This window comes from Polyodon spathula, unplaced genomic scaffold (genome assembly GCF_017654505.1).
Source record: "Polyodon spathula isolate WHYD16114869_AA unplaced genomic scaffold, ASM1765450v1 scaffolds_1437, whole genome shotgun sequence".
Lineage (NCBI taxonomy): Eukaryota > Metazoa > Chordata > Actinopteri > Acipenseriformes > Polyodontidae > Polyodon > Polyodon spathula.
In genome coordinates this window covers 1616-14052 of record NW_024472917.1, presented here as the reverse complement: position 1 = coordinate 14052, position 12437 = coordinate 1616, and the positions used below count along the sequence as shown (strand labels likewise).

The window sequence follows — 12437 nt, the reverse complement described above, 5'->3', positions numbered from 1 at the left end:
TTATATATATATATATATATATATAATATATATACGGATATATACTCATATATAATATCGTCTTAAATATGTAATTATCATTTTCTCTCTGTAGGCTATGTATTTTCTTAAACTTTAATCTTAATAATATTTATATTTTATATGTATCGTAAATTGTGTGTGTGTGTGTGTTTTCTCTCATTTCATTTTTGATATTAGCAAGGTTGTTGGGGAGTGTATGAGCGGGTGTGTGGTGTGTGGGAGTGTGTGTTTCGATATTGTTGTTTTATATAAACTATATAAAGGTTGTTGTCAGTATTCAACTAAAGTCTACTTTTCTTTTTCAGCCACTGTTCAAGGATGCGAGCAAACACAACATATCAAGAAACGAAGTTCGGTTTCCCGGCGAGGATTGCTGCTTTATGACTCTTTATAAGCCTCCAGAAATTCTTAACGCAGATGAATAAAATGCTTTGCTGAAATGCCAAGTTTTTTGTGTGAACTTAAAAAAACTGAAACGTGCATCAAATGTTACAGTACTGTAATGGGAAGAACATCGAAGTGACTGAAACTATCATGCAAACAGGTAACATAATTTCCTGCAACTAAAAAAAAGAACAATATATGTCTATTTATAAATCCAAATACACTGATATTACTCTCTTCATCCTGACGTCGGTGACGTGTACCGTTCCTGAGGTCCGTCGGTAACCGCAGCGGTTCCGAGCCAGGTTTGCATGGAGGAAGATCTGTTGTTAAGTCTGCTGTTGTGATGTCTTTCTACATGAACCAGGTCCTATGCTGATCCTGATAGTGTTCCCTGACGTGCTGGTGGCTCCTTTTGCCCTTATCTGGACTCTCGGACCATGCACTCGGACTTAGCCTCTACCATGCTGCGGCTGGTTGCTTTGCTCTTACACGGCCTCGCCCTCGCTCTGGGCCATTACGACATATGCAAGTCCCTCGTTAGTATGGACGATGGCCCTGTATGGGAGTTCTACGCGTGCCAACCCAAGCCGATCTCCATGAAGGACTATATGAAAGTGAAAGTGGACCCGCCCGGAATTACCTGTGGAGACCCACCTGAGAGGTTCTGTACGCTTGTAAGTGTCCTTTCTTTCTTTCTTTTCAATAGCTAACTCATCAGTTAACCCATCAAAGCTCCCCAAACTTATCACACTTTAAATCAAGTGTTTAAGCATTAAACACAAATCCATGTGCGACAGATTTTAAACCCACTTGAGTATTTAGATGCTCTGCATTGTCCATGTTTATTTTGCTAACGCTAAAATGTGTCTCTCTCAAAAGGCAGATGTTTCATTCTTAAACATTTAGTTTTACAGCACAGACTCAAACTCAAATTGCTGGATGGTGAGTGGGCGGCTTTGCACGTCACATAGCCAGTGCTTGCATAGTCACAAATCTTGTTTGCGCTCTGGGACACTTTTTATACAGTGCCACTGACCTGTTGTCCACCAGCGACGCTTAGTTCCACACGTGTTTGTGTACATACTTGCCAGTATATGTCAAAAAAAGTCATATGATTATAATGCAGAACATTGCAGCGGACACCCTTAAGAGTTCACTGGTCTCAGCCCAGTACAATTGACAATCTCCGCTTGAGGTAGCCCCAGGACTGAATGGTAGAGATGGCAGATCAGGTCAGGACACAGAACCCCAAATCGCTTTCAGGAGGTGTTGGGAAGTTAGAGTAGCTGAAAGGAAAGAGTGTTAAACGGCACCATTCTGGGCTGTGATGCTTTAGAGGACAATCGATTGATATAAATGCACAGTAACAGGGCTAACCAATACCAAAGTGACATTGCTGTGAAAGCTCCCGTTACTCTTCAGTAGTTATTTGTCCTCCTGAATTCATGAATCATTGGCTGTCTTATATTGCTGTGTGATACAGCCCTGGGCCACCTGTTTGAAGAGTCTATTATTCCACAGTACATGTATGTTTTTCACAATACCATATCTTTTCCTTCTGTGCAGTTTTTGTTTTATCAGAAAGCAAACCTTGCTGAAAGCCCTCTTTCCATTATCTATACGTAGTTGTAGACATTGAAACCTGTTTGCCAGGTTTAAAGCTTACAAGGGAATCACAATTTATAATAATAATAATAATAATAATAATAATAATAATAATAATAATAATAATAATGTTTCCTATTATTTATTACAGTAGTATCATTTTGTGTAGGTACACCAGTTCAGCTTTGGAGTAATAAACACTTCACTTTGTATATTTTTTGGTGTCTGTACATGTAATCTGGCCTGGCACTCTGATGAAGGTTGGCGTTGGCAGCTAGCCAGCAGGTTAATTGTAAAATAATCAGATGAAGGATTCTTCCATCTGGAAATGCAGAGCTGAGCATAGTGTGGGAGTGTGTGTGTGTGTGTGTGTGTGTGTGTGTGTGTGGGGGGGGGGTGACAGCGCATTGGTTACATGCAGCCCATTCAGAGCTTAAGGTTAACTTATCACATTTCAGGAGCATTTTGTTTACAAAGGGAAAAATGTCATAGTGTGGCACATGAAGAGTTTCTAATGGCAGCCACAGGTCAGTCTGAATTAAAGGATACTTATAAACCTTCTTCTTTTATAAACTACACATGGGCCCATTTACATACTGTAAGAGTACCTGGGTAAAAAGACACTGCACTGTAATATACTGCAACAACAACACAAAATACAGTATCTTATTTCTACAGCATTTTTTTTACCAGTTATATTAAATACAGTTAAATACAGTGCCACTCGATTTCTGTTCAGGTTTTCACTAAAATACAATTCCAGGTGTTTTCAACATTCTTTCATGCCTGCTGTTCACAAACCTTGTTGACAGTACAGTTTGTTTATGTGAATCAAAAATAGCAAAAATATATGCAAATCTCTTCCAAACTTTAAGCATCACCCAGTCAACCAGATATATATGCCTTCGCCTCTACATTCAAAATTAAATAAATTACACATCAAAGTGAAATTAAACAGGAAATTACAGGAAATGTGAAGTTTCTTAAAGTTTTACACAGTGACAAAGTTTCTGTGGTTGCCTTTACTAAATCAGCTTCAGCAGCACAGCGATGGGAATTAAATGGGTTTATACTATAAGGTTATAGGATATCTATGAAAATATCGGCAGAGGTCGAAGTGAATGGACATAGCTGCAACGGGACCAGAGACCCTGCGCACCGCAAGCGAACACCTTAACCACAATGCAAAAAAGACGGGCTCCTCTGCATTCGTGGTTATAGAGCTTTTAACCTCACCTCATCTCACCGACAGGGGACAGTACAGTGTATGGTGCCATGGTGCTATTGCACAAACACACATTGGCAGTCCATTGCCTTTCCGTGGTAGCACCAGCAATTTGTGTTGCTTTCCCATACTGAGTTTAAGAATGCATCAAAAAAAGCCCTTACTAATTGGATTTTCCTTGTCTCTTCCGCACCAAAGAAAATAAAAGCAGCTGGTCTTTAAATCGTTATTTTAAAAAGGCTGATTTGTCATAACGAAGTGGTTAAAAAGCCTTCTGACAGCCCTTAAAGAAATATCGCAATCGTTTATTTGTTTCCGCACCTATTATCCGTGCCACTAAAGTTATACAAGGATTTCAAGCCAGTGAAATATTAACGTGGTCAATATCGGTTTTCCTAATGAAGGGTAGATGTAGCTGGCTAAGGACACAGACAAGATACTTCGAGACAGGCGCAGCGTTGTTTCCTTCAATGTAAGCACTTTCTGGGGATGATCAATACGGCATTTTGTGCATTCTGAGATGAGACAGCACTGGGGGGCGGGGTGGGGGTTGTTAAGTCTCCTGCCTGAAAGCTAGCCAGGTTTGTTCAGGCAAATATTTAAACCTCTTAGTCCAAACAAATAAGTCTTGTATTAGCGCTAAGATTGTTTTTGGAATGTATAGATATTTTAATGGAATACATATTGCAAACGCGACTTTGTTCAGTAGAAAATGCTCGTTTCTTAGTTGAAGAAGAGCGGACGCTGTGGCTGGCAGTGTTTACAGACTGACTACTGCTTTACTGCTCCACTGCTTGCCTGATTAAGCTGAGTGCTTTGATGATCGGAGGCCTGAAAGACTATGGTGAAATTGGATAGTGCAATACCAACCCAGGCTGTATTCGTAGGTTAGTGTGCGTTTTAGCAGAAAATACAGGGGACTAATAAAATTACTCATGCAACTCGCTGTATTCTTAGCAAATGATCTGATGTACTGTAGAGTAACTGGATAAGAATTAGAGAGCTTTACATAAAAAAAAAACGTTGTGAATATATTGTGGCTACTTTTTAATATGACATCATTCCTCTCTGGAAAGGGTGGGTCCTCACCTCAATAGCTCAGTGAATAATGGGAGGGCAGAGTGTTCGGTGAATAACCCCTAGTACTGTAACATACAACGCAGTGGGGCGAGGATGGAACATGGCATAAAAAGGGATTATCTTTTTCAATCGCAGTTACAATCAATTTTTTGTTTTGCTGATGAAACGTTTAAGAGACAGAAACAGCAGTTGTTCTTCTTCAGGTAGGTACAATGAGACTCCCACCCCACCACCCCGAGCCAGCTGTCAAAGCTGTAAACAAGCTCCCAAGACATGTGCCAGTGTGAGGATACAGGCGTCGTCTGAGGGCAAGTCAACTCCACTGTGCTTGACTGAACACTGCCTTTCACCTCTAACCTTGAGCAACTGTAGAAACACCCGCCTTAACACTGTCAGCAGGACGCAGGCCCAATATTGACCTTATTCTGGAGGGATACGTCCCATCAGTGGTGTTCTCCCAAATCTGGGGACACCGGAGCTCCACTACAATGTAGATTTTCTTAAACAGGAATTATTATAGGAATGTACTTTTAATTTGTATGCTGAACTTCTAAAAACACATATAATAGGTAATGCATTTATCTAATTTCTACACATATTTTCACAAAGTGTCTCGCTCCATCTTGTCAGACTGCTTGTTGGTGCATCAGTGGCTTTTGCTTGTGTTTGTGTCCACAGCCGTAATCGATGCACTGTTGCTGTCGACTTCGTCAGCATTTTTAGCCTTCTTAAAGTAACAGAAGAAGTTCCTCATGCTCTTTGCATGGCATCAAGAGGACTAGTGACTGAATCAGACAGTTGTGTGAGAGATGCGAGTGATGTGACTTAGCTTGCCTATTGTGAGAGTTCTGGCTCTAGTGCACCACTGCTGCCTAAAGAAAATAGTACCGGAATGGTGATTCCAACCAAGGAACACCAAGCAGCCCTCTATCAATGCAGGCTTGCAATAGGGAAGTGCATCTTCTCTATATCCCAGAGTTCATGCAAGGAATGCCATTAACAAATTCAGCATAGTGATAGCAATTTACGCTAAAGTGTTTGCTGCATAATGAAGATGCATACTGATCTCTGGTGGTCTCAGGGGTCACGAACAGGGACCCATCAATGTATTCCTCAATAGACATGCATCACTACCATAAAGAAGACATGTTATTAATTGATGCATACTGTACTTCAAATGATTTCAACAGAAGTTAAAGATCTTTGTGTGTTTGCTTGTATGTAACGTGGCCTCTGAATTTGCCCTTGGTTACCATGGAAAGCAGGAGAGTGGGGTTTCTGTAAGCGTTCTAAGTGTTAATACCCCATTCACACTTTCAAGAAGCGAGAGAGTTTGTCTTCACATTCACAGATGCATATTGATTTTTTTTTACAGCATGCAAACATGAAGCTTCCTAGATTTAGATTTTTAATTTGGTTTCTTGTAAGCTGGCTTGACCTTGTACAGTGTTCTCACAACCTTTTTTGAGTATGAAAGGGAAAAACAATCAATGACTCCAACCGCTGAAATGAGGAGAGAGATACAGAGAGAGTGAAGAAAGGCATTAGCTTGATCCCGATTTAGTAGCTCCATTTTCCCAGGGAGCACGTCCCAGCTCATTAATAATTGACACAAATTCTGACTTTCCTTACCAGCAGGCAGGATATGGTATGTTTTGTACATCGCTTGTCTTTTTCTAGTTAATTTTTTGGCTGACGCTTTACATTGGTGGAAGAGTGCATCTAATAAGAGCGGGCGAGAGGCCAGTCACACTGAGCAGATTGCAGGTGGCCAGAACTCTATATAGTTCAGATTCCAACAAAGCCTTTTAATACATATTTTTTTATTGTGCCCAATTATTTAATCCCCGATTTGGAATCTCCAATAATTTGTTCTCCTCACCGCAGCGATTCCCCACACAGCTCAGGAGATCTGAAGGTTCAGTGGGAGTCCTCCGATCCCACGACTGAGCCAGCTTCCTCTTTTACACCTTGGAGGACAGTGGCTATCAGCAAGCTACTGACCCCTGGCCAGCAGGGTTCGCTGTAGTGCGATGCGGAGAAGCAGTCCCTGCTGCTTTTGCCTCCCTAACCCATGGGAGCACCAGAGCCAATGCGATGCTCCCTTCAGAATCCCCAGCGAAGTCTGGACACTTTGCACAGCCAGGACGCGAACCTGTGCTGTATAGCTCACCCTGCACACCACACTACTGTGCTTCTACCAGGTGAGCCACTCGGGAACCCCTTCAGCAAGGCCTTTTAGATACACCTGAAACACAGTAAAAACCATTGTCCTGTTAATGGCCATCATTGTGAGGTGACCTTAAACCAAAGCTTTAGTGTTCAGTGATCAGGATATTGGGAAAGCCAGAGTTTTTAGAATGAGATGCATTCCTCATTTGGGTGATTTCCTGTTTGTGCTATTGTGCCTCCAGAAAGAAATTCGAATGAGCCCAGATGTAATCAGAGCAAAACCACCCATGCCTGCCTGAGACTAAACCCATCTTGACCCCAATAAGCCCTGCATACGCGACACACATAATCCCCATCTGCCCATTTTTCTGCACAAATTAATCTTCCACAATTCTTCATCAGGTTATTCACAACCAGCAAGTTGCTATTAATTCTTCCACATCTCCCCCCTGGGACTGCACAGGTAGCCCAGTAGACTGCTGCTGAACCAGGGAAGCAAGTTTCAGTTTAATTTAGCAGTCGTCTGTTCCAGGTACAGTACTGGCTTCTCTGGCTATTAGCGACCGCTGCAGCCATTGATGTTTGTATTTTTGCAATCAAAGTATTCTGGAGGGAGTCCTAGCAGCGTGTGATTGGGCGTTTAATGGCTCATTGCAGTGTGATTCATGAAACTTGCATCGGCCATATAAAGAGCTCTCTTCCTACCAACACCTCATAAAATACTGATACCGTCCCATTGGATGCATGATCAAGTGTGAAATCCATTGCGCACAACTGTTAAAATCTGCTCGGATTTGCGCTGCATTGTACCAAACATTTGACTGTAAATGATGTACTGGTGGGTGCATGTTCATATTTAGTTTCATGTATTGCTATTCCCAGGAACTCTAAAAATACCTATATAAACAGCGCTGTTGTTAAAATGCCTGACACTGCTTTTCTTTTATATCTGATCTTTTGATTTTTTTTTTTCTGAACAGTCTTGAGAAATTTAACATTTCCAGGTGAGGATTCATTCCGAGGAAAATATGCTGTCTGAAAATGCCAAACAGATCTCTGAAATCTATATTTTTATTAGGGTTGAAAATCTGTGAAAAAAATGTATTGGGTGGGGTAGGAGGGGGGGAGGGATATTTTTGAATGACTGAAAGCTGTTTCTTTGTAGTTAATGACAGTATACCTAATAAGGCTATAATTCTATGGGCATCTGGTGGCATGATAAACATCTGAGAGTGAAGCCTAGTCATTACAATCTGAGTATTGGATTTACCTGACACCCTGTGCAGCTGAGCAGTAAGGTAATAGAGAGCCATTGTTGGATTGAAAACCATTACAGAACAAGGGGGGCACACCAGTTGGCCAATCAGTCATCTTCTTTAGGAGTGAGGTCTGAATTCGGAGATGTAATCAGGACAGTGCCAGTAAATGAGACTGTGCATGTGAGTCTGTGCTTCTGTGATGCGCTTTAGTGGCACAGAACAGGCCTGTAATCCTCAGAGTTCATCCAACTCAGCCCAGAGGAGGACATCCGATTCAGGTTAATGGTGATTTCAGATTTGATCCCACTCAATGCGGGTTTCCCAGCAGTGATGCATGAGTTTGCAACATTTTAACTAAAATAGGTAACTCTTTAAAACTGAAATTAGAGAGTAGTCACCGAACAGAGCTCCAGACAAAATAACTTCCACATGGCTCAGGTGGTGGGTTTTCACGGCTACAGGAACGGCAAGCGGGCTCGTCAACAGATTAGAATCATATACACTTGGGAATACAGCTCCTCAGGGGCTCCATGCTTCCAAGCACACAGCGGCAACTGGCAAACATCTCTACATGCACTTTAGAGCATATTTCTGGCTATAAGCATTTCAAACACTGTTTCCCAGGAAGCATAGTGGGGCTCAATACTGTAATTTATTGCAGGGGCATTTTCTAGTGCCACAGTCAATATTTAAACCCCCATAGTAAACACATATTATTATCTATTGTTATTACTGAAACTATTTAGAAATGTGATACATGTTGTAACTACATACCATGCTCTATTAGGCATTATTATTAGCACATTTATGTAAGCTATAAAGTGTTATTCTGTAAAGTTTATCTTTTTTTTGATTAAAAACTGGAAACTTTGAATATATATAATTACACCTGGTGGATGGTTGAGGGACTTGTTCTCCCAAAGTATCCACGTTCATGTACAATATTCCATGTGCGACTATAATGCACTAGATATCTTATCAGAATATCCTCCCTACTTCCCTGACCCCCATCTCTATGCTTTCCACTTGCAGGAGAACCCCTACATGTGCAGTGATGAGTGCGATGCCTCTAACCCAGACCAGGCCCATCCTCCCAAGCTGATGCATGACAGGGAGAAGAGTGGGCTGCTCACCTACTGGCAGACCGTCACTTGGAGCCGATTCCCAGAGCCCTTACTGGCCAACATCACCATGTCTTTCAACAAGAGTATCGAGCTGACCAATGACATCCTGGTCACCTTTGAGTATGGCCGGCCGACCATCATGGTGATGGACAAGTCCCTGGACTACGGGCGGACATGGCACCCCTACCAGTTCTATGCGGACGACTGCATGGACGCTTTTGGGATGCCCGCCAAGAAAGTACAGGACCTCTCCGCCACCAACGTGACCCGAGTCATCTGCACCGAGGAGTATTCGCGCTGGGTGGGCTCCAAGAATGAGAAGAACGTGCGCTTCGAGGTACGGGATCGGTTCGCCATCTTCGCTGGAACCCGACTGCAGAACATGGACAACCTCTACACCCGCATGGAGAGCATGAAAGGACTGAAGGACTTCTTCACTATCACCAACCTCCGGCTGAGGCTCCTTCAACCAGCCCTGGGGGGCACCTACATCCAGAGAGAGAACCTCTACAAGTACTTTTATGCCATCTCCAACATCGAGGTCCCAGCTAGGTAAGAGGTCCATGATTTTTATCATCAGGAGCAATTCACTATAAGTAGGCCAAGAAGCTAATGTACAGATATGGCCAAACATTTTGCATCACCTAGAATTTTAACTCTCATGAGCATAATTTAGATATTTTATTTAACATCGTGTCAACAAAGAAACTACAAAATAATATCACAAAAGGCTACCGGAAGCCATAATAGTAGTACAGATTTTCATGATAGATTTTGAAATGTTCATTTTTTCAATTTTTTTCAGTATTTCGTTAAGTATATGTAAAACTACAAAGCGGTATGTAATTCAATATGCTAACACAACATTATCCAGCAGGTTTCGTTCATTCTTATTAAGCAAAATTTGTTAATTCGATATGGTGATGCAAAACTTTTGGCCATAGCTGTGTTCGTAATGCTCAGTCCACCACTGAAAAGTAATACTAATATTTGTTTGTTTTACCTGTCCCTTATCCTTGCAAGGTGTTTGCAATCATTCTGTCACTGTGATATTAAGTTTAATTGACTTTCAGCTAAATTCTGTGCTGCTGCATCAAATTACCATTGATTTCTTTATTAGGATCATCACTGTTGACTCCACCTGCTCTATAGCGTGGTATAGTCTCTAGCGGTCACCTTGACATGAGGAAATCAAAGGCAACAGAAATCAGAACCACTAAACATCATAATAAGATGAGAAACTGTTAAATCTAGTACTTCATTCATTTCACAAATGCTTTGCAACAAAATACAGAGCTAGTGTACATCACTGAACTAAAAACTGATCTGTACTTGCCAGGGAGGGGGGAAAGTGATTAGCCACCTGCAGTTATTCTGGTTTCATCTCAAGGTTTTAACAGTACAGATGTGTAAGTTTCATCTTTAAAAACTGCCACTTTATCTTCCAAAGATAAAAGCTATCCCCTCTGCTGCCAACAGTGTTCTGCAACGTCACTGCAAGGAACTGAAAGTTCACCCAGCACATGTTCCCAGAGCACTCGCTTGCAAAAGAGATGCAAATCCTTAAAGAGCCGATCTGCTTAAATATCTCTCAGTCGATGGGATGCCCTTTTTACAACATGAGATGTAAACCTCAAGGACATTTCCTGGTTACATGTTTAAAAATCCATTCATCAATGAATCAGTCACAGGATCAATCAATCGTGTTAATGGGGGGGATAATCTGTTGTTTCCCAAAGTTTGGTGAGGTACAAGACTGACTGTTTTAAACTCTGCAACTCTATAGATTGATCGAAACCGTAAGTCAAGCAGAAAAACGATTCGGCCAGTGCCTTCATTGGAGTACTGTAACCTGTAATTTATATTAAAGTAAAACGTGTATGAACAACGATCTCTGTACACTGATGAAAGCACTAGCTGAAACCTTGATCCCATTTCTAATTTCTATTTTTCTTAATAGAGATTCTGCATGGTTATTATTAACAATATGTTACTTCGAGACCCTGCTTCACGTGTCACCTATAAAACCATCACAACCTTTTTAGGACACATTGAAATGCTTGTTGAATTACAGTATGTTTTCAGGCTGCACTCCTCTCTCTATTTGGGTGTTTTCTGGGAGTTCCTGACAGTGATAGAGCAGCTGTCTCACACTCAAACACACACCAGTACACTGTTTAGCTGTAACGAGGATATTTTTTTTTTATTCCAATCAGTACAATATATTAGTCTTGCCATGGTATTTAAAATATAGAGACAGTGTTGAAATAATACCGTAAGCAAAAATGTATGGAAAAAGGATGTTTCACAGTTGCAGTGGAAAAATAGAGACTGGCCTGGCATAGTGTTTAGCTGCTGAGTTGGCTCAATTTGTAAACTCCACTTTTGGCTTCTCAATAAACGTCCTGTACCTATTGATCGAATGTGCAACTGGAGACAGATGAGATGAATGAAACATATCGGAAGGGGGGTTGGGGGGGGGGTTCAGCTGTAGGGGCTGCGCTGATGAAAGACCAAGACCTTTCTGCTGATGTCTAAATTCAGAGCTATTTTTCTTCTCGATTTAGTAACACCGAGGCAAATATATACTCCCTCGTGAAATGAAAGGAGCTGGTTCCTCCTCCCGAGTTATACTATCCCTCAATCAATAGTTATTTCAGGACATTGAAAGAAACAGCTAGGGAGGGCGGGCTGGTGAAACAGTCTGTAAGCTACATGTTCTCAAGTGATTCAGCTGGACGTTGGGGATTAAAACAGGCACTGTTATAAATCAGTTGGGGGGGGGAGAGAAGTCTACAAAATGTTGGAAAGCCTCATCAGTAATGTAATTATTTTCCCTTTTTTTATTCTATATTTCAGTACTACAGTGTTCTATGTTTTTACAATAGCATACCACAGTGCTTGTGATCTATAGGTAATTGTAATGGTTTTAATAGTAGACTCACTGTGTTTTAATAGGAGACTATGTTTAACACTTATTGTTAATGGTAACTACAGTGTATGTATAGTGTATATTTATTTATAGTACCTCTACAAGCACTGGCTAACTCCATATACAGATGTAGCCTTTGGCTTGGCTGATTGCTCAAAGCAGTGTAAATATATTGCAGAATGCATGTCGAGGATCACCCTTGCATAACAGATCAGTCAGTATTGTGACTGTGTGTGCTATAGACGGCAGGGCGTTCTTAATTCACGGTCCAGACTTAACGGTTGAAGTCATGTCAGAGAACAGCAGTTCCAGTTCTGCCGGCGCTTCCCTTCCCTTTGCCTTTCAGGAAAACATACTGTCGGAAATTATCTTAATTATAAAGAAACAGAAGCCATGGGTAGGCAGCTCTGTTAACAGGATCTGCCGACGCTGTCAAGTGCAGCCAAGGCTTCCTGCACAGTTCATTTCCTTTGTCGTTAAAAACCGTAATCGTCAGTAAATGAAGGGAATCGGGTATGAAAAACTAAAGCAGCATGTTTCTAATTGAGGGGGGTGTTACAGCAAGGTGCTGATTGAAATCCATCGTAATCATTTACTAATTCGTCAAAGGCTTAGCTTTGCCATTGCTCCAG

At 41.4% G+C, this 12437-nt stretch overlaps 1 protein-coding gene across 1 annotated transcript; it reads left to right on the top strand.

Annotated features, from left to right (window-relative positions):
- The first annotated feature begins 332 nt into the window (after positions 1-332).
- Positions 333-9429, top strand: ntng2a (netrin g2a). The gene is made up of 2 exons (XM_041242885.1): positions 333-1082; positions 8782-9429. The coding sequence occupies exons 1-2, from the start codon at positions 846-848 to the stop codon at positions 9427-9429; spliced, it is 885 nt and encodes a 294-aa protein (XP_041098819.1). The 5' UTR covers positions 333-845.
- Positions 9430-12437: the final 3008 nt, after the last annotated feature.